The following is a 24,946-nucleotide window of genomic DNA, read 5'->3' on the forward strand; positions in this document are numbered from 1 at the left end:
TTGTCAAGTAGGAGGAGATGATTTTTCCGGGGTTTAGCTTAGGGTACTAGGCTCATTATTTTGCTCTTAAGTATTTCAAAAGGCTCTAGTCAGAAGAGCATCTACTGAACCTCTCTATGACTAATTAAAATCCTTAGTGTGTAAATTCAGGGATCAAATCAAACACAGATCAAATGCCGGAGTCAAACTTGTGTTGATAGTCGCAAGGTTAGGAACCAGACCTAACTCTCCCGCACTAATATTCATGGCCTGATGTTTTTTCAGTTGTGTTTCTGTAGTGACCCCCACCCTCCCACCTGTTACATGAAATATCAGTATCTTGCAACAATGAGCTGGTGTCTTAAAGAATGCCAAGCTGCCTGTGCTTGAAACTGAATAAGGTCGTGTTTCTCTAGACAGAGGTATTGCATTCATTATTGCCATTTAGATTAAAAAATAAAATAAAACTAATCCTTAAATGTCCTTCCTTTTGTCATTGGAAAATAGACTCTCATGTAGCATGTACCATTCCACCAGTGAACAATGAGCATGGGTAGGAGTGGAGTCATGCCCTTCATGGGCCATCTCACACAAGGCTCTCCCTTCTTACTGCTGGTGCATTCATTGCACTGGCTCGCCCCACCACAGCACTCACAAAACAAGAAATCAATAAGTAATTTCGGATAGGTGAGGGATGCCTACAGACTTCCTCAAATATCCAAGCCCTAGTGGGTGAGAGAGTGGATACAGCCCTTGCATTGTCCTCCACTGCTTTCAGGATACTGGCCACTGTCCAGTGAGGAAACTGGCCCTGCTTTTTGCAAACTGAAGTCCTGGGCTCATGCTCCACAGCCCTTCGTCACCCTCATCTGCAGAGCATTTACTAATCAATACTTGATCCCCATGAAAGCCAGAAAGATATTTTGAAATATTGTCAAGAAAAAAAGCACCACATGATCAAGAAAAAAATCACCACATGGTCAACATTTAAAATTTGGGTCTTTAAGTCTTATCATAAAAACTTATTATAAGGGCAAGAAATACTTTAATACTTGCTTTAGCATGTTACCATTGTGAGAATTAGTATATTTTTACTTTGCAGTATCTAAGACAATGATAGAAAAGCAGTAAATCCTCTATAGAAATAAATGAAACCACTGAATGTGGAGCTGTCATTTTATCAAGTAAATTACTTATTGGGCAGTTATTAACCTTTCTACTATGCCAGACACTTCTTCACAGAGAAATGACTGGAAGGACTTTCAGCCAGATTCTAAAACAGCACCAAGTCTAGTGTCTTCAAGACTTACAATTTCAGCTTCCCAAGCTCTTTTCTAAATCACTTGATGTCAAGTTGGGGGAGAATAGGAAAAGGCGGAGGGAGGTTAACTCAGCTACAACACTGTCTTCTCCACAAATCTAGGTGTTTGCTCGTGGGTGTGCGTATTGACAAATAAGGTCTTCCTTCATGAGGTTCCCTGACCTTTCGGAGACAATTCTCAGACACTCATCATATAATATCTGTCCAAAACAAAGGCACAGATGGGAACAGAAGCAAAAATCAATTGTGCAGAAGTGGAAATCAATGTGCACGGCAGCTGCTAAACAAGAAGTGACTAAGTTACAGCTGTCAGCGGGGTGAATCCCCAAGTCAGGCGAGTCCTGCCAAGCAGCACCCAAACTAAATGTTTCCTCCACGCCTTCACCCTTTCATGAGGCTTTACCCATGACATTTTAAATCAAAACCTGCACAAATACCCCAGAGATGAAAGGCAGGGGAAAGGGATTGGGTCAGGTACTAGAAAACTCATTCGTTTTAACGTGAGTTTACCACCATTCTTGTTACCCAACTCAAACTTAGTCCTCCTTTTTCAGGGCATCCCAGTAAGTGGGATGACGTTACATCTATGAGAGTCTTAATTTGGGCAGAAAGAGCCTTGGTCAGTTTCTTCTCTTCCCATCTTTATCTCTTACCCCCTCTCACAAGCCATCCCTCCCCATGTCCCAGTGACCCCACCTACCAGGTTTTCTCAGGGAAGGGGGATAAGAGGAGAGCAGAGCAGAGCCTAGCCAGTGCAGTTACAGCTTGGAACTGGTCCGCTCTACCTATGGGTGATGCTCACATCTCGTTCCTTGTCTTGTGGGGGCAGTGGTACGTTTGCTCAGTGGTACCAGCCCTTAACTGCAGACCGCTGGCCTGGACCTGGCCTCCTCCAGCTAACTGCTCTGAACCCTCAGGCTGCTGTTACTGCACTGCACACAGACCATGGTGGATACAGACTTTGTGCCCCTGCAGCTTAGGCCATTTGAAAGTCCTGTTTACACTTCAGGAATATAAAATTCGGTACAGGCCTCAGAGGGGGCTCATATTGTGGACAGATCTGAAGAACTGCCGCTTCTTGAGCTCCATGGTCAGTCTCTGGCACTGAGTCTCTGCATTATCCTGCTAATGTCACTGACGTCACCCACCTCTGCAACCCCCACACCCTGGAGAGCTGATGGTCAAGCTGAGTAAGTAGTTCACTTCCTGGGCTCCAGGAGCAGGAAGATGGGGCATGCCCAGCCCCCACCTCCAAGGAAGCTCTCAGCACCAGCTCCTTCCACCCTCTAGAAAATTCTCAGCCTAACCTTATAGACCCTGGAGATGGATCATGTGCTAATACTCCAGAACTCTATTTTGTCCTCCACTTTCATAACCGTGAAGGGATAATCTAGTATTTTACTTAGAGAATGCAGGACAATGGGGCATCTAGTATGCCCTGCCTTATTCCTTAGCCAACATGGAGACAATATGAGAAAAATCATATGAACGCTGTGATGCGGTAACTTATCACAGGAGTTTCATCATCCACAAGATCTTCACAGTTCTAATAATCATGTCTAGTAAACTCAAAATAAACATGGCTTTTAAAAGGTTAGAAATGTATCACCCTATGTATTAGTTTCTTATGGCTCCATGAATAAATTATGACAAACTTAGTGGCTTAAAAGACACAAATTCATGATGTTACAGCTCTACCAATCAGCAGCCCAAAATGGGTTTCGCCGGGCTAAAAAGTGTTGGCATGGATATTCCCCCTCCTAGGCTCCCCAGGGAATCCATTGCCTTGCCTTTTTCAGTGATACTCTTTTTAAAGCATCAAGCAGGTCCCAAGTTTGTGATAACTAAAATAGAAAATGTACACATCTAAGTAATAAAACGCAGTATAAAACTAAGTAATGGTTTAAGTAAATTTACGATTTTGTGTTGGGCCGCATTCATAGTTGACCTGGTCTGCACGTGGCCCGCAGGCCATGGGTTGCACACCCCTATTCTAGAAGTTGCCAGTCTCTCTGGCAAGTGGCCCTTCCCTCCGTCTTCTAAGCCAGCAGCTTAGCATCTTTGAATCTCTTTCTCTGATTCCACATTCACATCACCTGCCCTGAGGCTCTCCCACATCTCCCTTATAGGGACCTTGTTACCCAACAGCAAGTAGGGTCCCGCTGCCCACCGCCACCGTCTAGGCAAGACTCCAGAGACAGAGGTGCTGTGATAAAGGAAAAGAGTCCTTATTCAAAAGCTGCACAATTTTGGAATGACAGCTCCCCACATGCATTAGTCACTTAAGCCTATCAATTAGTGCTAAACTCTTTAACTAGTTACAGCTTTAATCACTTAAACCTCTCAATTAAGGCAAAACTCTAATACCTGAGTTGTCCTATCATTTCCCCATTTTAATTATCTTATTTCTGTAGGATTAGTTTATAAACTAAAACAACATAAGATACAAAAGCTACACGATTTTGGAAGCATGGCAGGCTTCTGTCTCAGAGGCCGTCCCCTATAGAACACCCAAAGAATAACCCTGCCACCCTCTGCCAGGCCAGCCTGACCCTAGGCTGCACCTGGAGTTTCTTCCCGTCCAAAATACCATCTGTTGGGGGGTATAGGCAGCTGCAAAATGATCCTCCAGGCATCCTCAAAGAAGGAGAGCCAGAGAGCCAGAGAGAGCCAGCACCCACCCGTCCGAGAGCCCTTCTTTTATTTCAGATCCTCTTGCCCATAATTCCACACACTCTGGAGGCATTCAGCTTCTCAGCCAATCCCATCCGTAGGCTGTCTACCACTGCCTCAGGCAAACTCCTCCTAGGAGGAGCCTCTCCCCACTCCTTCCCAGTGATTGCATCAGACATCTCTGTATCAACCTTTGTGATTACATTAGCCCCACTTAGATAACTCACAATAACTCCCCCCTTTCAAGATCTCTAACTTAATCACATCTGCAAAGTCCACTCTGCCATTCAAGTAACTCATTCACAGGTTCTGGAGAATTAAGACGTGGACATCTTCAAGGGGCCATAGTTCAGCCAACCACACCTCTCACATGCGAGTCTGAGTATAGTGGCCCCAGTCTGAAATGATGCCTCCCAAACAGGGTTCTGGCTCTTGCTCCCTCAGAGCTGCCACATCTAGCGTGTTGTCCTCATCCACGTTCTCCACACTGGCCCTCAGTCTGTCTGCATTCCAGGCATTTGGAAGGGATAGAGGCAGGGAAGGGTATGCTTTTTCTTCTTGGAGCATGCCTTTGGAGATACTTCCAGATCTTAGTCATGTGGCCAAGTCTCCCTGCAAGAGAGGCTGAGGAATGGGCCTAACTGAAAGACAAATGAACAAACTGTCAAATGAACAAGTGGACAAATGAAAGAAAAGGCTACTGAGATGCTTGTGCCCACCATCTCATGTTATCTACACCAGCACTGTCTGATATCCCTGCCCACGTTTCATAAGAACCACTGTCTTCAGAGAGCCCAGAGTACTTCCATAAATTGAAAATGCTTCTGCAGTAATTACCAGTTGGCTTCAATTTTGAAAACTGGCCCAAGGCCCTGCCCCCTTAGTCCTACGCAGAGAGGCCAGCTCCATGGGAGAAGAGGAAGGACTGTAAGTTTCCAGACTCGTTTTCATAGCTCCAGCAACATCAGGCACAGTCACAGCACCTGAGGGGGGGCATGCTGGTTCGTGTTTCTCCTTGCCCTGTCATAGCACAGCGCCCATGACAGGCTGTCAGTGATGCCCATGAGGAAGCCTAAGGAACTCAGTCCCATGCGCTGCACCGAGAGCCAGCCGTGCTCTCTGCTCACCAGGAGTGACCCACTTAACCAGATGACAGATTCATCGCTAATCACTAATATAAGGTATCAAAAATATAAAATAAAGCACAGGTCAATTGAGTTCAACCTACTTTATCATCTTCAACCTGCTTTTCTTTAAACATTCACAGTACACTTTTATGGACCCAAATCTAACCTAGCCAGTCCCCCAGTTAAAACTCTTCAGTAGCTTCCAGTTCTCTCTTGATAATACCCTACCCATCTCTCCCAGCTCACCTGCTTGGAGTCTCCCCATCGGTCATTTTGTTTCAGCCGCACTGGCCTCCTAGGTGTTCCTTGCTGTCCTCACAGGCACAGGGCTGTGCCACCCTCAGAGCCATTGCACCGCATGGGCACAGCTTGATTCCTGAGCCACCAATGCCTTCCCACTCCTCCCACCAAGCCTGGTGGCTTCCATCTCAGTATAGCTGTCACTCCCTCAAGGAAACCCCCCTGACTCTGTCCAACTCTCCAAGGCTGGTAAAGATCTCTGATAATAGCCTGTGCTTTTCCTTCATGGCTCTTACTACAAATGCAATGTGATGTGACCATTTTTAAATATCCATCTCCTACACAAGAACCATGCCTACCTCTCTCCCTATTCTTGCTTCTGTGTCTCCCAGTGAGAGTTACATATTCAACAAATGCCACAGTGCAGCTACCCCAGAGTATAAGCTTAGCAGAGAGTACATGCACTGACTGCTTCCATTTCCATGGCATTTTTAAAATGGGGTGGAATGTGGAGATTAGGGTCCAGCGTGAGCTTTGAACTTATTGACTATGGTTGAGTATGTGTGTAAAATGCCTGGCTTTTCAAAGGTTAGAATAACTTTGATACTAGAAGTCAGATGTTTTCATTAGCAATCCTGAAGACCGAACTTTGCTCAGTTTCACCGTGACTTTGATTTGCAGCCCTACTTGGAATACGAAGGCCAGTGACAAAGACCATTTGTGTCAGCTCTTTGTTGTAATGCTTCAAAAGTGATGCCCAGAAAACAAGAGGACTAATCTGGTCTTATTTCAATTTCTCTGAGCAGGTTTTCTGCATTGTGTTCATACCAATTAACTACTTTCTTCAACCAAATTGTATAAACTTCCAACTTGTCAAATCTTCTTGGTGATATTGGTTCTTTAGAACTAGGCCAATGGCAATAAATTGAATTTCTGAAGTGGACTTACTCGGTATTTGCTTTTAAAATATGGCACTGCTGAAGATTCTTATCCTTATGTATTCTATTATCTTTAAGTATCCAAACCAATTTAATTACATTTTGTTAGGAGCACCAAAGCTGAAACAAACTACTGAAAGTGACTGGTACATCAGGTGGTATTTATTTCTGCATTCAACTGCAAACACTTCCTTTTGGCCCTTGCAATGTAGCTTAAATATTTAACTCTAATAGCTTTTGGAATTGTGGGTGGAATTAGTTTTAATGACTCTTTAACAGTTTGCCTTAAAAATAAATGGAAGCTTGGTTTTTTACAGCAGAGAGGAGCTGGAGTGTAAAACCTGGCTTGGTCTTCAGCCACAAAGACTGTGAATACTCTATGTCCATTTCTCTGTATTGTTGATATTAGAACATCCAAACCTATAGACAATGTTATGAGTTTATTGGAGGCAAACTGAGGACATGCCAAGAAGCAAGTTCTCAACAGACTGAGAAAATGTTCCAGAGAATGGCAGTCTTGCAGTTCTTTTGATACATTCGGAATCCAGTAAGGTAGGAACAGATTACGTGAAATTCAGTGGTGGTAGATTCAGGAGACAGAGAAAGCAAGGGTGGGGGGTGGGGGAACCTCAGTAACTGGATTATAAGATAGTTAACATTTAACATTTACAGTAAATAGGAATGGTGTAAGGGCAAGATCCTATGCTCCCTCTACGGGGCTATACCTCTGAGGGCTCTGAAAAAGAGGATTATTCCAGTATTTTACCGGTGTGTTAACCTACATTCCCAAGAACAATGGACAGGCTTGCTTAAGACAAAGACAGACTTTTTATTAGGGAAGTTATAGGTCTTAGGCATGACTACCTACTGACCTGCCCGGTTAGGAATTTATGGTCTGTTGCGTGGGTCACCGGCCAGCAGTGATCACGGAACACTGCAGATGGCTCGTCGAAACTCGACAAAAACATACACAGAGACATCCAGGTCCTGTGAGGGAATAGGAGCAGCAGGGCCACTCCTCACGTGGGGAGTGCACTGCTTGGTCACCCTCCCTGGCAGGGAGAGTGCGTCATTCCCTCTCTGGAGAGGCTTTTTTTTTGTTTCGTTTGCATAAGAATTCAGGTAAAAGCTCATTACTCATCGCTAGGAAGTAAGGATCAAACAACAGACAACAAGGAAGTCTGAGGGCCTATTTTGAGTCAGGGTCAAAGAGCTGTAAGACTTTAAGGAACAAACTTACTTCTTCCTTGGACCCTTATCATTCAACTGAGAGCATTCTAAACAAAGCAGGTTTCACAGGATCTTACATATTCTTTCTTAGGCCTGACCACCCAGGGAACCCACCCTTTTCAGCACATTGCTGCACCACCCTGTCATTGTTTCAGGTTTAGGTGGAGCAAGGGAACTAAGGCAACCAAGAGATAAGGAGATTTTCTCCCAGACAACGAGGACTCAGGCTATGTCAAAGCCAAGGAGCAAGGGTCCATCACCCCCTTTTGCTGTAGCCCCCAAAGTCCTTTCTTGGGGGCCTCTCACATGATCGTGCCTGTCTTAGATCATTCCCCCCTTGGAGAATCTTACCCGTCATTGGCTAACCGACCAAGCTTTGGGGTTCAGTTATGAATGAAGCAGCAGAAGCAGCGTTCCTGCCAGGGAGATAAGCTTTTGTCTCCTTGCTGGCTTATGGTCCCAAGGGCATTCCCTTAGCCTTAGCTTAGGCGGGGGTTACAGCTTCTGATACCAGGCAGGGCAGTTCCCAACAATGGTCAAATCACCCTGTTGGGGGCATTTTTGGTCACTGACCTTGTCCTATTTATTGCAGAATCCCTTTTTCATTCACAATAAAATACCTTTTATTGCAATAAGGGGAATGTCTGTATAACTACTACTAATTTGCCATCTTTTCTTTCTCTGCTTCATGTGAGTACATTAGTAGGTCTATTCCACTTTAAAATGAGTGGAAAACCAGCGCAATTTTTAGGAATCGAATTTCTTGTAAGTGAGCTGTGGTGTCTTAGGGTACCATTTTCAGAGGATGGAAACAGTTCATGTCTTGACTTTCATTTAAAAAATGGGTTCCTGATGAAGAAGTCCTGTTAGTGAATTCAAGTAACAAGCTATGAGTGTTCTAAGTTAAATGAATGGATGAATTTGGGTTGCTAAATGCCCAAAGGATTTTCACCATTTTTTCTTTATATCTCAAGTCACTCAAAGCAAATTAGAATTGACAAGTTTTATGAGCCGAGAGCTTTCGAAGACAACTAAAGCAAAAATTTGTATTTGCTACTTCAGAACCAAATAGTCTCTGTATGCCCACTGAGAAATCCTTGTTTGGAGACCGAATAAATCTTCTCAGATTCATGAGGCCCAGAGCTGCTTTAAAAAGGGATAGGGGGTGGGGGAGGGAGGAAAAACACCAATGACTGTACAGTAACAGTGTGTTAGTATATATTTTGGGTTCTAACTGATATGCCCAGTAGAAATAAACATCGAGTCTCCATTTCAAGATTAATTATTTATTAACACTTTTGTCTGAGTCAGAAATGCCACTTGTCATTAGAAAAGATTTGTTCAACCTCAATTCGAAGTTCAAGGTAAAACGTACACCATGTGCTTTGCAACCAGATCTATAACTGGGAGCATCACTATGTGACTCACCATTGTAGCTGTGGCCATTGGCTCACTCTGTCCCCTTCCACCCCATCGTTGACCATTCTCTAAAATGGGCTTTCTTCCAGAGGTCAGAGGTCACAACAGAAGTAATGTGAAATTCCATTTCCTGTTACCCTCATCTCCTGAAGCACATCAGTGAGGTTTTGGTATATAACCCCTTTCCTATCTCCCTGATCTCTAGATCCTCCAAATAGCCCCTGATATATTTACTTCCCCTTTTCACCTCTTCTCTCCAGATGGATGGATCAGCATCTCTCCCTAATCCTTTCCTTGCTCCTCCAGATGGCAGTGTCCCTCGCTCCTTCTCTGATCCAGCATGGGGTGGCGGGTGGGGTCCAGTGGTCAGCCAGCAGCGGTAACAGAATGTTCTGAGCAGTCAGGGGAGAAGGAAGTCTGTGAACACCCCCATGTGGCTCAGTTTTAACCTACCACACCACAATGCACTGCACCCCTGCTCTGGTCATTGCTGTCCCCTGCCCAGTAATGTTCCCACAAGGTGCCCCTTTCAGAAACCGGCCCCTTCGGTCTGGTGGCACATTCCAGAAGTAGGTGTGCATTCCAGTACCCAACCTTAAAATGTATTGGAGTATCTCTCATGAGAAATCGATGCACTCTCCCTTCTCCTCCTTTTCTTCCCTGGCTCTCCTAAGGGTTTGTGTTTGGGAGGCACTGTGTATTTGCTGTGGACACGTGCATGAGTTTTTTGAACTGCAGGACACAAGAAACAGTAGATAAGGGCCTGGGGTGGTGAGCAAAGTCGTGCTCTGAGAGCGATCAGCAACAGTCCAGGACCAGATGCGCCCAGGTATAATGATGCTTCAAACTTATTTACAAGATTGGTTAAAGAGGAGGCAATTTTATATACCTCACACTGAAACACGGGCAGCTGAGAGAAATTATTATTTAAAATAGAGTAGGCAGTCAGTGGCCTTTATTTTATTTTTTGGCACCGTTTTACCAAACTAACACTGCCTTCACCGTAGCTGCAAGTATGCCATAAAAGACAGATATACCAACAGCAGAAGATGATACTGATGAGGTTGCTCTAAGCTAAAATTAAAAATAAATCATTATAAAGCTCTAATGACCTTCATTTGTTATAGAACAATAAAGTGTAAGGACTTAGAGGCTAGTTGCAAAGCCAATGACCTAGGTCAGCATTTCATTTTATAATAATTAATGCAGCCATCTGAAAATCATTGGATCCCACTAGCATACAGGAGGCACCTCTGTGTTGCAGGGTCTGTGTTAAGGACCGGGACTTCAGAATTCAGTAAGGACGCAGCCCTGCCTCACAGTTGGGGAGCCAGATAAGGTTGCAGCTTTCTGTAGTGCGATATCATAGCATTTTGTTCACAGCAGGGGAAGAAAATAATGCTAAGTAGCATTGCTCAAAGCTCCTCTGAAGCTCAGGGACATAATTCACTTAGCATTCACTTAATGAACATGCAGTACCTGCCTCCTGTTTCCCCAGCACAAAACTGGGCAGGGTAAGTCAGACTGAGCAGGTGTGAAAAGGGAAGGTGCAGTGTCAGGCCGTGGAGCTGGCTGATCTGCGGTGCAGACGTGTGAAATTGAATCACACAGCCAGCGAGTAGCAGGTCATCAGGTGTGATCAGGGCTCACTGTGTGTGTGTGTGGCACCTCTCTGCTCTGTGGTTGGGACATATTTCTTTGTTCCTGTGAAAGCCAACCTTGAGGATGCTTTATCCAACATCCCCAAATGAAGCCAGTGACATTAGGGCCTCCTAGAATTTAGCACTTTAAAAAAAATTGTATTCTGTGTCCCTATTGGTCACTGCTGCCTGTGCATGGGAACTCCAAGCCAATGGCTCCGGTCCTGCTGTTCATTAGCATTGCCTGGGGGCTCTGACAATTGCCAGTGGCCAGGCCTGACGCAGAACAACTTAAACGGAATCTCAGGGCCTGTGGCCCAAGCATTACTATTTTTAAAACTCTCCAAGCCGATTGAGTCATTTTGACCTTTATTTATGGAAAAGCAACTGACACAGAGCTTACCTGTAATTATGATACTCGTGTGTACTGGTATAAGGGGCTGACTCCTGACGGATTTCTAATCTCACCTCCCCGTCAACAGAAAGACCCAAGGCAAACAGTTTTGAGTCTCAGCAAACAGCACTAGCTCATCCTCTGCACAAAAACCTAATGAATGCATGGGCTGATCTTGATGGAAGATCCTACAAAGTGTCCAGAATAGGAAGCTCCGGGCAAGTGTGTGTTACACTCACCTCACGTAGACCAGTCTGAGAACCTCTCGGTTAGCCCCCCTATTATATGAACTCTGTTCGTGGATGTCTCCCCAGTAACATAGTTTTCTTGGAGCTGATTGCAGGATGGTTGAAAAAAACAAAATGGAAATTGTTAAAAATTCAGGGACCTCGAAATACTTCAGGGGAAGATCTGCAGGCAAACCGTGAAGACTGGTGACTGTGAGGCTGTGGAGAACATTACCTGGATTCCTGTGCATGCTGGGCCATTGAAAGTACAAAATGGATGATAGTAGCTTTGGGGAATAATACAGTGTCATAAAGAAACACATCAGGAGCTTGCGCACAGGAGCCGAAACCCGTGGAAGGACAGTAAAAGGGGAAGATAAAGAAAATCAGATTATTCCTTGTGGCAATTTAAAGTTCAATGACTTTGAACTTCTCTTCTCTTTTGGATTTCTATCGCTATATACTTGGAACAATTTAACAAACTCCAGTCTTAAGTTTAATGCATTAAAAATAAAAACCAATTTGAGGCACAGATATCATATCACATTTTTGACAGTTTGGCTGGGTTTTGGGCTGAGGGGTACAGCTTCTGGGTCGTTCTGCCAGAGGGGACCAATAGGCGTGAAGAGAGTTCCTTATCACCAATATTAAGGATTAACGGCCCTTCCCTAGGTTCTATGGCTATTCTTCGTTCTGTTTTTCTTCCCTCAGCTGTCTTATCTAATCCCTGGTGGTCAAAGGGTTGATGCAAAAGGGAACTCTGGTTAAACACCCAATAAAATAGAATTCGGGGAAAAAAGTCTCTGGTCTACATTGAGTTAACACTTCAAGGAAAAAAAGTAGTGATCAAAGAGACAAATAATGATTTAAAAGCTACATGCCCAGGTTGTATGTGTTTATGTAAACCACTTTCAGGCCTTTCTGAATGACGGGGGAAGTAAATGAGTAGTAAATTGATTGCAAGCTGTCTAGATAACAAGTATTACACGGGTATTTGAATAAAAGAAGTGCTACCTTAGTAATGATTTTCCTAAAGAAAATGTGTCTTCATTTCCCTTCTTCTTTAGAAAGCAAAACTTTTTTTTTCAATTGAATGATGAAAAATTTCATGCAGTAAAAGATGTGGAAGGGCAGTATATTTATCCTCAAGGAAATTAATTACTCTGAATAAGTAAAACAGGCGTTGATTGATCTGTACCCTGGTCTATAACATCCAGTGTTACACTGTTCTCCATGACATCTGCAAGTATGTACCACCATCACAATTCAAATTGTAAGGTCTCTTCTAGGCATTGTTGAATGTAGCAATGTTAGAGTTCTTTGTTTCGGTCCTTGCATTGCACCTTTCACTCTGCATCTGTGAATGAGAGGAAGATGGAGATGGAGAAGTAACCAGAGCTCCTTTTCCTGCACCTCCAGGGGCTCCCAAGCTATGACTCAGAAAACTGCTTGAATCAAGAGCCTTGGGAGGGTTCCCATTCTGCCTGTTCCCTAAGCTTCACCTAGGACTCCCAGCTCCATTCGAAGCTTCTGTGTCCACAGGCACACCATATGCAGAGGTGTCTGACTCAGATGGCTTTCCTGGTGCCTCTTACATACTCCTCGTCGTCCTCTGGTATCTGCCAATCCCACCAAGCATAGACAAGTTACTGTCACGTTTCTGTCACACATTAGCATTCTCAGAACTGGGTTTTACGAAGGATCTGAAAACTTTTGTCCTTATAAAAGTTTCTTCCTTCGTATATAGTTTTATTGTTACATTCACGTTCTTGACATTTCCAGAGATGTGAGTACTTACATGGTCCCATAGTGATATAAACATCATGGAATCTGAACTGCAGAGCAAGACATACCTCCAAAAGCATGTGTAAGACAGTGATGCTGAGTAATCCATTGATATCTTGCCAAGAAAACCAAACCTAGGGTTGCGTCGCATTTATACCTAGTTGTCTCCTTTGGTCTTAGAACCTATCAAATACTAAGTATTAGCTGATATTCTGATGTAAAGTACCTTGCTCACCTTTAATGGCATATGCCATATTATTATTGGGTTGGCCAAAAAGTTTGTTTGATTTTTTTTCTGTAAGATGGTTCTAGGAGTACATAGTTGACTTTATCTTCATTTGAAACAATTTTGTTAGATTGTATTGTGACAGCTGTCATATCGGCGTACATTTAAAAAAACATCAAAATTGGTGAATTTCTGTGTAGGCATTTTGATATTGAAGATGGAAGAAAATACGCAACATTTTTGGAATATTATGCTTTATTATTTCAAGAAAGGTAAAAATGCAACTCAAACACACACACACACATGAGATTTCTTCAGTGTATGGAGAAGGTGCTGTGGCTGATTGAACATGTCAAAAGTGGTTTGTGAAGTTTCTTACTGGAGATTTCTTGCTGGATGATGCTGCGTGGTTGGGTAGACCCACTGGAGTTGACAGTGATCAAATCAGGGCAACTAAGAATAATCAACATCATACCACAACAGATAGCTGACATCTCAAAATATCCAGATCAGTGACGTTATTGGTGATGATGAAAAACGTGTCTTTTATTTTATGGGAAAAAAACCATATGGACTTTTTGGCCAACCCAATACTTATTCATGACCAAAGAAGCCAAATTTTTGACTAAGCAATTTCCTGAGCCACTACCTATAACCCCAAAGTATGTCCCATTGAGTCCTTTAAATGCCTAAATATTATCAGAAAAAGAAAAAGCTAATGGAGTTGAAAACGGTTGCCCCTGTGAAGCAGGAATTGTGGGTAGGGCAGTGTCTGCTTTTCTATGTATACTGCCGGTGCTATTTGATATATTACTCCGATAGAAATGAACTTGGCTTGAAAAAGAAAAAGACTGGAAGGAAATACCATGACATCCTATCAGGACATCTCAGGGAAGGGGGAGTGGATTGTTGGCTACTTTTATTTTCTTTCTTATGCTCTCTAAATTCATAACATTATCCATAATGCATTTATATTATTTCTATAATGAACGATAGCCTATATGCTTTTCATGTATTAACTTGATACTGGAAGGCTTAATGGAGAGGATCAGATTGGCAGGATGCATTTTGGATATGCTCTGAATTAAGAAATGTCATTTCTGGGGCAAAGCAGAGGACGTAACAGTGAAAGCGTAAACACATGCTGGAGGCTTTGGGCAAGTGGGGACTGGACATTTGTGACAGAGCAGGAAGCTCAGCACCATGTAGGGGAGTCAAACCAGGAGGGAGAATGCTGCTTGGCACCTGGTCCTGTGAACAAAAGTGTAAACCCTTTTGGAAGCCTGTTGGTTGAAAAGAGAGCCAGGATGAGCTGGAACCAGGTAGGCAAAGAAGAGACAGTTTCTGGATCATTCAACATTTTGAGGATGACATTTTCATTTAAATAAAAGCTTCTGGCCAAAGCAGGTTTGCCAAGAGACCATTTATTCCGCATTTGGGAAGGAAAGCAGGCTCTCCTATGTCGGTCTGTCTGGGGGGAGCAGGAGGCGGGTCTCAGTTCACACTTGTCTCTTGTTAACCTTGATAATGGTGCAGAGCTCCATGATTGCTTCTGACAGATTGCAGGAATGTTTTGCAAATTCAAATGCTTGGAACTTGGAAACATCAGGAAGTGAAGAATCACTCGGCCTTCCCCACTTAATAAAAGCATGCTGTCTTTGCAGGATGGATGGTCACAATATCACTTTGTAGCCTCATCTTCAACCATCGAGAGGGATCGGCAAAGACCCTACTCCTCCTCCCGCACGCCCTCCATCTCCCCTGTGCGCGTGTCTCCCAACAACCGCTCAGGTAAGAGATGCCCAGAGCCAGCCAGGCCTGGTTTCCCTCTGCCCTAGCCCTTTAGCTGACCCCCACAGAGAGGAGAGCCTTCCCCATTCTGCCGACATTTGCTGGAAATATCGAAGGACTCTCTTGTCTTTTTATTGCCATGGCAACTTTGTGTTACACACACACTCAAAACAAATCTCTAGCAGATTTCTAAAAATCTCTCACAGGTGTCATGGACATGAAATGCAGATCACAGACCTACATTCAGTGAGGAACAAAGATAAAAGCTGTCAAGTGTTTTCAAGTCAGGGTTTTCCATGGATGTTTTTCTAACTGAAAATAGTTTGAGTTTCATTTTATCAATTATAAGTGGGATAACAGAATAGGGGAGAGAGGACATGCTGTTTCTTCATTTGGAATGATATGCATTTGAACTACATCCTTGAGGATTTCATTACTGATCAGCTTGTTATTATTACCTTTAAACCAGCAGATAAATGATGGATAAATTCATATCATAACCAAGCATAACCTTTAAGCCGTTTATGTTTTTCTAAATTTCTCACCTTCTCATTGCTTTTGGACTAACATTTTTTATTTACTTGTAGAGATATTTTACTTTTATACCCTTTTTCAATCATGTCATACAATGCCAAAGATTAAAGAAAAATTGAAGAAACATATGAGCACACTGTTTGGTGTATATGTGACATAGGATTTACTGTGGTTTTACTCAAAGTATAAGTTTTTAAAACTTGTCTTTTTATGTCTGCATTGTGGTTTCCATTGTGAGAAAGATGGATAAATAACTGTATGTGCATATACGTGCTCATGCACATGCACCCACATGCACACGCACATATGTGCAAGCATACATGTCTGTATAGGCTTTTATTAAAGAAATTTTCTCCATACTCTTTGCTGTCCTCTCACTGCTGAGGAAATAATAATTTCAGGAGCCACTACTCACAGGGCAGGATAGAGAACATGCCCCAGCAGAAGTCCCTCTCTCCTTGAGAACGCTTGTCATAAAACTCTGCACAGTACTGCACTGTCAGGATGACGAGGAAAATCAGAAATGAATGGGGAATACTTGACGGAAATAATGACCCCTCCCAGCCCCATGAAGGCTTATGTTCTTTAGTGTGGTGTTACTGCTCCTAACATTTAGTCCTACAGTGGATGCATCAGGACCCTTGCCCATGTGACTGGAGAAACTTCCACCTGTGTCAGAAGCACAGCAAATTATTTCCATACTCCTTAAAAAAATAAAATGCAATGAGTCTGGCAAGCACAGACTTTTTAAAAGCTTTAATTGCTAAGAACCAATCAGCATTAGGAAGATGAAATGCTCGAATAGATTGGAAGGTGCCAGGAGGAGCAGCAGCACCCTATCAGGATGTCAACATCCCAGCCATTCAGCTAAGGCTTTGCCTGCTGTTCCCTAGGCCAGACACATCAAAGACACCTAACAAACACTTGTGTACGCGATATGATTTTTCCCAAAGTATCACCCAGGTTTACCAGAGACCACTGTGTGCGAGGTCTCAGGAGATAATTACACACTTGATGTAGTTTAATAAACCCCACCATCTGTGCAATGTTAGATTCTAATTGTGAAAGCTTTGGTCAACAGGCTCCAAAATGTTGTCTCTTTGTGATTGCCTGGCAGTGACTAATAAATGGCCAGCCTTCATGCAGAAAGACCTAAAAGCAAAGGAGCAAGGGCAGGCAAGGGACTCTCCCGGGAAAGGAGGATGGAGACCAGAAGGAGGGGCAGCAGGTGGAGGAGGTGGATGGGACGCAGTGGGGGAGGTTCTGGGAACACTCGGGGCCTGGACAGAGTCTGGCTGAGTTATGTGGAGCAAACATGGTTTCCTTCCCTGTCTTCCCACTGGATGTACTTTCAGAGATTCTGGTCCAGCTGGTTTGGGGTGGAACTCAAGCATCTGTATTTTTCAAAGTATTCCAAGCAATTACTCCTGATGGGCAGCCCAGGACTGGAAACCTCTGAGAGTTTCAAGAGCTGAGCTATAAGCCTTGATTCTATTGTGATAGGTTTGAGAAGTGAGTGGTGGCTTTTCAGGAGACAGGAAACCATGGAAAGGCCCCTTCGTTTACCTCCTAGTATTTGGCTGTGACATCTTCTGAGTACCAGCCTCTTATTCTGGTTTATTTGCATGTCTATTTCCTCTCCTGGCTGAGAGTTCCTCTGGGTTAGAAAGTGTGATGCAACTCATGTTTCTGTCTCCCATGTCTAGAGTAGGGATTTTCACATCGGAGATACCGAATTTGATGAAATGAAACAATGGTTCAGAGAGTGGAGAGAGGGGTACATTCAGGGACCAAGGTTACCCAGCGGGCTGGAGCTGAGGGATTCTGCAGAGAGTGTGAATGATAAGCTGCAGGGAAAACTGAGGCTTGACTGGGGAGGAGCAAGGACACTGGCCAAGGAAAAAGGGCTTTGTCCTAAAAATCAAAGTTCTCCAGAGTTCCCCTGGCCTTAATAATCACCAAGTCTGCTTGTTAAATGTGGATTCCTAGCCCTATTTCCTGAAAATCCAGACCCCCAAAATCCAGGGCTGAGTCCTTGGAATCCCTAAGATCTCAGGTGAGTCTCAAGGTTAGATGAGTTTGTGAAGCATCGCCCCAAGCACAGGAAGCTGGGCGAGGCTTTGAGGCAGAACGGTATTTTGCTGAGCTCATATGGAGTTAGATGCAATTGAGTAAGCTCCAGATATGAGTGGCATCTCGAGGAGCATGGAGAACAATGTGAGGACAACCACAGGGTGGGGTGCACAGCACACACAGGCATACTGTGCACCCTGCACCACATCTCTGCATTGACAGGGCTGTTCAGTTCCTCCCAGTCCATCCCATCTTTCAAGAAAACTAAACCTCTTCTCATTTAGTCCTTTACCTACAAGTTCAGCCTTTTCTATGTTCTGGGGCCAGTTTGTTAAAGAATCATGGAATTCCCAGGGGACTCCCCTAATCACAATCCACCACTGTAGAAATGGAAACACAAAGGGATGATAGGGCTCACTCTCCAGGGTCCACCAAGTGTCGAAGGGCTGGCCAAGGTGCAAGGTGTGGGTGACCGATTGTTGGGGGCACTCATCAAAAGAGCTGGAGCAAGATGCCGCCCCATCAGGAAGAAGGAGCTGTCCCCACACCCTGCCCCCAGCCCACCCCTGCAGGTGGATCTTTGCAGGCTGGAGTATTTGGGCTCCATAGATCACCCTGTGTGGAGAGTTGCTTCCTTTGGCTTCCTTTAGGGGAGTTCCTGCATGACTTTGTATTTAAGTACAATTTATTTTATTTTAAATACTTATTTTAATCAGAGATTCTTCAATATAAGCAAAAGCTTATATTGAAGCTTTTAAATATAACACATCTGAAACACATCTAATTTAAAAAGGGAGGAAAGTAAAAGAACAGAAGGAAGAGAGAGAGGGAGAGAAAGAAAATAATAAAAAAAGAGAAGTAAACCAAAATCATTCTCATTCTTAAAACTGTCCCATACACCTAGGGCAGGTCATGTTCCCACCAGAATGTCTCTCTAAAAACGATGGCCCCAGGATAGAGTTCTTAATTACTTGCCTTCAGCATCATCTGTCCCCTTAACTACAAAACACCAAATGACACAGGGTAAGGAAATGAGTAAAGACGAGGAAATCAGCAGGTCCATGCACACATATTGACATATGTGGAGCCAGGTGTATTTATGACCTTAACTGTTCATGTGGAGCGCTATCCACGCTGTGAAATGAGACTCAGAAAGTCAACCTTTTGATTTCTCTATGCAGCAAGTGCCCCAGCTTCACCTCGGGAAATGATCAGCCTCAAAGAAAGGAAAACAGACTATGAGTCCACTGGCAGCAACGCCACTTACCACGGAACGAAAGGAGAACACACCTCCAGGAAAGACACCATGACAGGTGAGCTCCGCTTTGCGTGTTCCCCCCTCGGAGCTGGTGACTTGATCTGGGACAGGGAAGAAGACTGGGACATCAGATGTCAAGCCGTCCTTGACAGCTCAGCAGGGCTTAGCAGCGAGCAGGTCACTTGAGAGCTTGACAGTAAAGACCCCCAGGGATTGGAGATGAGGAGATTAAGCCAGAGGTGCAAAAATGTAGCATCTTATTCCTGAAAATAGCTAAGAGAAAATGTCCTCTACACACGTTATCATCAGTCTCTTTTTTACCTTCCCCTTTCCTCTCACTTGCCTAGCTCATAATATCCTCTCAAGTTAGAGAGAAGTCGCCGTAGGTTTCTTCTTAGTTGGCATATCAAGCTTTGCCCACTAGCAATGAAGAGTGGAGCAAAAGGATAAAAAGGGCAAGAAAGGGGAAGGAGAGAAGAGGGAAAGGGAAGTGGTGGGGGGGTGGGGGGAATAGGGAAGACAGCAAAGGGAGAGAATTTAAGGGAAACCCACTTCTGTTGAGACATTTTCTCCTTTTACCCTGAAACTGAACTCCCAAGAAGATTTATTAGAACCAATGACCATGGTTTCCCTGAGGAGGAATTGATCTTTCCTGCTCCTCCTCATCCTTCACTACCCCAATCATACCCATTGTCTCTCCTTTCTCATCAGCTGGTGCTCCGTGGAGGCCAAATTGGTGCCCGTTACCACCCCTGCAGTGTGCCCTGCCCAGGGCATTTAATAACCAGACTTGACCTTAACTCTCCTTTTATTCTGTGCAGCTCTCCTCGGGGCAAGGTTTGCCTTCCACATTCCTCATCCCCTCCAGGCTCTCCACATACTACGTCCTACCCTCGTTTGCCCCTCCTCCAAGGCCCTGGGGGTATGGATGCAGAGGAGGCTATGCCTTGGGAACAGAGCTGCCAGAGTCATCAGGATCTCTAGCTAAGGACTCATACCCTTTTTTGCCACATAGACATAGAGATGGGTCCCTCCTGAAAACTGGCCATGATGAACAGGGCTTGAACAAAACAGAGCCAGATTGGGCCAGTCGTTAAACTGGGGTGTGAAGAGCATGGCTCTAAACACACACTGAGACCCTCTTATCAGAAAAGTCTTAAAAGTATGGGGTGCATTTCTTTAATATTTAGGTGTAGACCTGCAGGGAAGCAGGATAAATGAGGTGGATGATTTATGAAGATTTTCTCCCAGACCAGAATAGCTAAGAAAATGTTTCTGGTGGTAAATGTTCTTACCCCAGAGGTAGTGTTTCCCCAGGTAACTCCACATGGCTACACAGAGAGAGGCATAGTCGACAGACGCTCATGATCCCCGCTGCTAGGTGGGCACTCTGTCTCCAGGTACAGACCCTGTAAGCAAATGTCTCAGCCTCACTCCTGAACCGTCGCCTGGAGGGGAGGACTGAGCTTGTTACATAGGATGTACCTTATCATGGCAGAGAATCTGATTTGCCCGGATGGCTCCAGAGCAGGAGGGAAACCAAACTCACCTGACCCATTCATTTTGCAACTATTGTTGCCTGAGGTAGCCACCTCACAGGCAGTCTGGAATGATAAATTGAGATGATATAATTATAAGAAACAATTGTGAAATTGACTGCATTGCTATCTAACTTTTCTCTTGAACTTTCTTCCCCAGTGGAATCGTTCAAAAGGCTTTTAAATGTGAGTGTTTCTGTTCAGATAATTCCAGTGGTAGATAATCGTGCCCTGCACACATAATAAACTAAAAATAAAACCTAATATGTTTCTGATGTGTAGTCTTCCTAGAAAATAGCGGGGATCTTGACAACTCTAGTATTAAAATATATGTAAATTTTCAAACTTATATAGAGGCTTAAACAGCTTTGGTCTACTTCATTTAAAAATGCAATTCAATAATACACTATCAATCATGTAGCAAGCCTAGAAGAACACCGATATCTTTATTGAACAACATGTTTATACAGGAAGGTTCCCTTAAGCCAACTAGTACTGTGTAAGAGGTAGTTGTTACAATCATATTGATGATGGTGACGGTGGTGGTGGCGGTGGTGCTGCTGCTGCCGTTGATGGAGGAGGTAGCAGTGATGGCAGTGTGAATGAGGGGCATCAGCAATGAGGTGAATGGAGATCATGGTATTGTGGTGAGACAGGTGGTGGCATTCACCACGTTCTACAGTGGTTTGAATAAGTCCTCACCGACGCCGGGTGGGAACCAGCAAACCATGGAGGGATGGAAAGGATGAATTGCCAACCTCCACTCTGCCACACTTCCCCAAGCGCTCAGCATCCCAGCGTTGACTTGCAGATCAGGTTTCTCATGGCCTCCTCATCAAGAGCACTGCTTTTTCTCATTCACCAGTAAATCCAGAGGACACAGAGTTCAGCATGTTGAAAAATCTGAAAAATGGCCACTTCCTTCTGTCTAAGGCGTCAGTGGATGAGGATGTCCTACCATTTTCCGCAAAGCAAACATTCTCTCTGCTGCGGGAAAACCATGGGAGGCTTCACCTTCAAAATCCAACGATGGGAAAGCTTAAAGTGAAAGCAGTTCCTTGCCTGGGTTATAGTCTCATCGATGACGTCTTAGAAATATAGATCCATTTAGGTTTTTGATTCCAGGCTTCCCTGCACCCACCTTTTCTGGATTCATTTTCTCACTTAGATGGAGTCCCTTGAAGTGTCTCTCTCCTTAGTGCTGCTTTGCCACAGAGGAGCCTTCAGAAAGCCAAAGTCAGCTGCTCATTCAGGCATGCGGGACTGTTATGGCTTTTTCCTGAGGTCATAATCCCCTGGGAACATTACGTGTTGAGAAGCACGCATCACAGGAGGGCTGTGTGATCCCGGCAGCTACACAGGCTGACTTTAAAAATTCACTTGGGGATTTCACCCTCCGCTCTAAGCTTCCCAAATGCCTTTACATCAAATGGTCTAGTCTGTTTTTGTCAGTGTCTCTCATGCCTTTGAAAGCCATTCTAATCTTTAATATGCTGATTCGGTTGGAAACAGGGGCCTATAAAGGATAGAAAGGCACTTTCCTGTGAGTCTACTCTGAGCTCCGCTTACAGGGGCAGAGCATTCGTGAAGATGTCTATTTCACAGTTTTGCAAAGGACACAAGTTCAGTCTCAGCTGCACAGTCTCCTCTAAACGGGTGAAATGGACAGAGAGCAGGAGGAAAGAGCTTCAGGAGACACAGCTTAGCTCAGAAGCCAAAACACAACAGGGAGGGAGGCCGGGGCTCTGATAGTGAATGGTCTACCAAATAAAACTGTAGTTTATTCCAACAGAAAATTTTTTTCACCTTATTCTTGAAGTGACATTTTCCATCAGCAAATTGTAGTTCTGAAGGCAAGTTTTCTTAGGTTTACCCATATTCATTGATTCATTCATTCAGTAAATAAAGCATCCATTCTGTGAGCATCCATCAAGGCCAGGCACTGTCCCAGATGCTGGGGTTACCTACAAAGGTGTCAGGACAGACCAATCTCTGTCATCACAGAGCTTCTACTCTCATACATGAAAGTAGATACACAAGATAAACAGTAGACCAAGCTCACCATGAAGGTAATAACACATAGTGTTGAGCGTGATACGGAAAATAAACAAAGCAATGAAATAGAAGGTGTCTAGTGCACAGGGTTACTTTATCTGCCAAGGTCAAGGGTGAGACATTTGAGCCAAAACTTACCCATCAGCAAGGAGAGGCAGTCCAGAGTCTGGGGGAAGCGAGTTCCAGGGAGCAAGATCAGCCAGGAAGTACAACATCCCTGAAGCAAAATAAACTTGGCAGGCTCAAGCTGGGAAAGCAGGCCAGCATAGCTGGGGCTCCCCAAGCAAGGGAAGAGGAGTGAGAGATACTGCAGAACGTTTGGCAGAGGCCAGACCATCCAGAGCCTCGTAGGCCATAACAGGGAGCTTGGCTTTGTATCATAATCCAGTTTGTCTAACAAGATGCCTGCTTGGCTATTGGTAAAAGGATGGACGGGGAAGCAGGGTTGGGCAGAGCAGAAGCTGGGCCTCCAAGGAGGCGTCCAGGGCATTGGTCCTGGCACGGGACAGTGGTTTTCACAGTGGTACAGACAGAAGTGATGTGTATTCTGCCAGAGTCTGGCTGGGTGGTGTTTAAAATCGAAAGTAGGCTCTCAACCCTCACTTCCCAAATAAAATTTCCCAAGAGGAGCTTTATTGCACAGCTATTATGTGCTCTTAGTAATAGCTGCAGGGGAGATGATAGGTTACACCGACTTTGTGTCTAGACTGACCTGTCTCTATTACAGAAGAGATGGTGTGTCATCCTGTTTCATTATCCCATAGATACTGGAAGCAAAAGATAAGCCCTTCTTTATTTCTGGAGTGTTTTATACCCCAATGGCTTGTACAAAAAAATGTTTTCAAGATCTTTCTTTAATCATAACCTTATCATTGCTATGAAGGGGTTGGTACCCAGGGCCCTTCCTCTGGGTACCTGTGGCATGAGCCTCATAGGTTCCAGGTAAGCACCCCACCAAGGCCTTTGCAAGCTGCCAGTAGCTAGAAGAGACATCCCTTCCTTTTAGCTAGGCTGCTCACAAGGCAGAGTGGGGGCTCCTGTGTCTATCTCACAGGATTCCAACGCCGCAGCCTCCCAGATGCGCAAGGAGCACGCAGGAGGTGCTTCCCACCTGTCCTTCGGGCCTTTGAGCAGTGAACTGCCTGAAAGATGACCGGGCGCTTCTGTGAGCTCAAATTAGAAATTTCATTCTTGTCACTCTCCTGCTAAAAACAAAGCTGCTGATACAGATTCCTGCATGCTTCAGTGCAAGTGACAAGCTTTTATTATCTCCCAGTTTTCACCAGAAAGGAAGGCCATAAAACTTGCAAAATGACCATCTGTTTGTCGCACCTGCCCTGACCCTGTCTGCAATCTGAACATTATTGCAGGAGGCTGACAAAATATGGGGATTTTATAGAAGAACTGTGCTTCTTCCTTACCATCTGTATGCAAAGTGAAGTGTTTGGGGCCAGAGAATTTCTTCCACTTGGAATGGTCCAGGAGAAACCAGGCTGGTTAGGGCAAGAACTTGCTTTGAAAGCCATTAGTCCTCCATTAGAAATTTTGCTTTCTTTACTAATACATTTGTTCCCTTTGCTTTTAGCTCAAAATACTGGAATTTCAACTTTGTATAGGAATTCATATGGTGCGCCCACTGAAGACATCAAACATAACCAGGTAAAGGACATACAGAATGTTTGTATTTATTTTTTCCCTTCGACTTGTGTGAACTGTCCTGAAATTGTCAAAATAAGTTAACTTCTATCTAGCATGCCTGAAGAATAATAATTTTTTAAAGTCCTGTTCCCTACTGTCCTTCCCTCAGATGTCACCCTGCATCCATGTGGGTGGTTGGCAGTCATTACAACAGCCTCCAATTTGAAAAGAGTCTTAAATTTTACCACAACCACACATGTTATTTCATGGTGGAAAACAAGTTTTCTACTATGATGCAAAACTAAAAGAAAGAAGGCAAGCCCCAATTACACACACCTAAGATGCTGGTTACTAGACAGATCGGCTAATTACTAGACAGGAATTAAGCAGTTCCTGTAACCCAGCCAACTCTCATTCAGAAGAGAGCATTCACTATGAGTGATAGTTATTAACCAGACAGACGCATCAGCTTCAATATGAACAGCTAAATAGAATGCATTTTAAAGGGCCTTGCAACTCAAAGTCTAGTTGAAGCAGCAGCACCAACGTCACCGGGAGCTTGTTAGAAATGCAGAACAGATCCTTCTCTGTCCTGAACCCCAACTTGTCCAAGGTCTCTGGCGTCAGACTCACAATTTATCAAGGTGTCTGAGTGATTTTTGTGTCTCTTCAGGTTCAAGGAGCTCTGGGATGGTAGAAACCTAAAGAACTGATCTAAGTTTGTGCCTGTGTGTTTTATCCAGCAAACGTTCATCGAAGCCCATTTGCTCTGTGGTTTCTATGGGGACTATAAAAGCCAAAAGGCTCAGCCTCAGCTCCATCACTGATGAACAACCTCATACTTTTCTGCCCCCTTGCGT

The 24,946-nt window shown here is 44.2% G+C and overlaps 1 protein-coding gene across 5 annotated transcripts in view; it reads left to right on the forward strand.

Annotated features, from left to right (window-relative positions):
- Window positions 1-24,946, forward strand: part of CTNND2 (catenin delta 2) — an 828,740-nt gene that overhangs the window by 796,657 nt on the left and 7,137 nt on the right. For all 5 annotated transcript variants that reach the window (XM_036020261.1, XM_028518208.2, XM_036020263.1 and 2 more), the window contains 3 exons: window positions 14,864-14,990; window positions 18,779-18,910; window positions 24,034-24,107. In XM_036020261.1, coding sequence (XP_035876154.1) covers window positions 14,864-14,990; window positions 18,779-18,910; window positions 24,034-24,107 — 333 coding nt within the window. The remainder of the gene's footprint in view (window positions 1-14,863; window positions 14,991-18,778; window positions 18,911-24,033; window positions 24,108-24,946) is intronic.

The sequence above is a fragment of the Phyllostomus discolor genome, chromosome 3 (assembly GCF_004126475.2).
Source record: "Phyllostomus discolor isolate MPI-MPIP mPhyDis1 chromosome 3, mPhyDis1.pri.v3, whole genome shotgun sequence".
NCBI lineage: Eukaryota > Metazoa > Chordata > Mammalia > Chiroptera > Phyllostomidae > Phyllostomus > Phyllostomus discolor.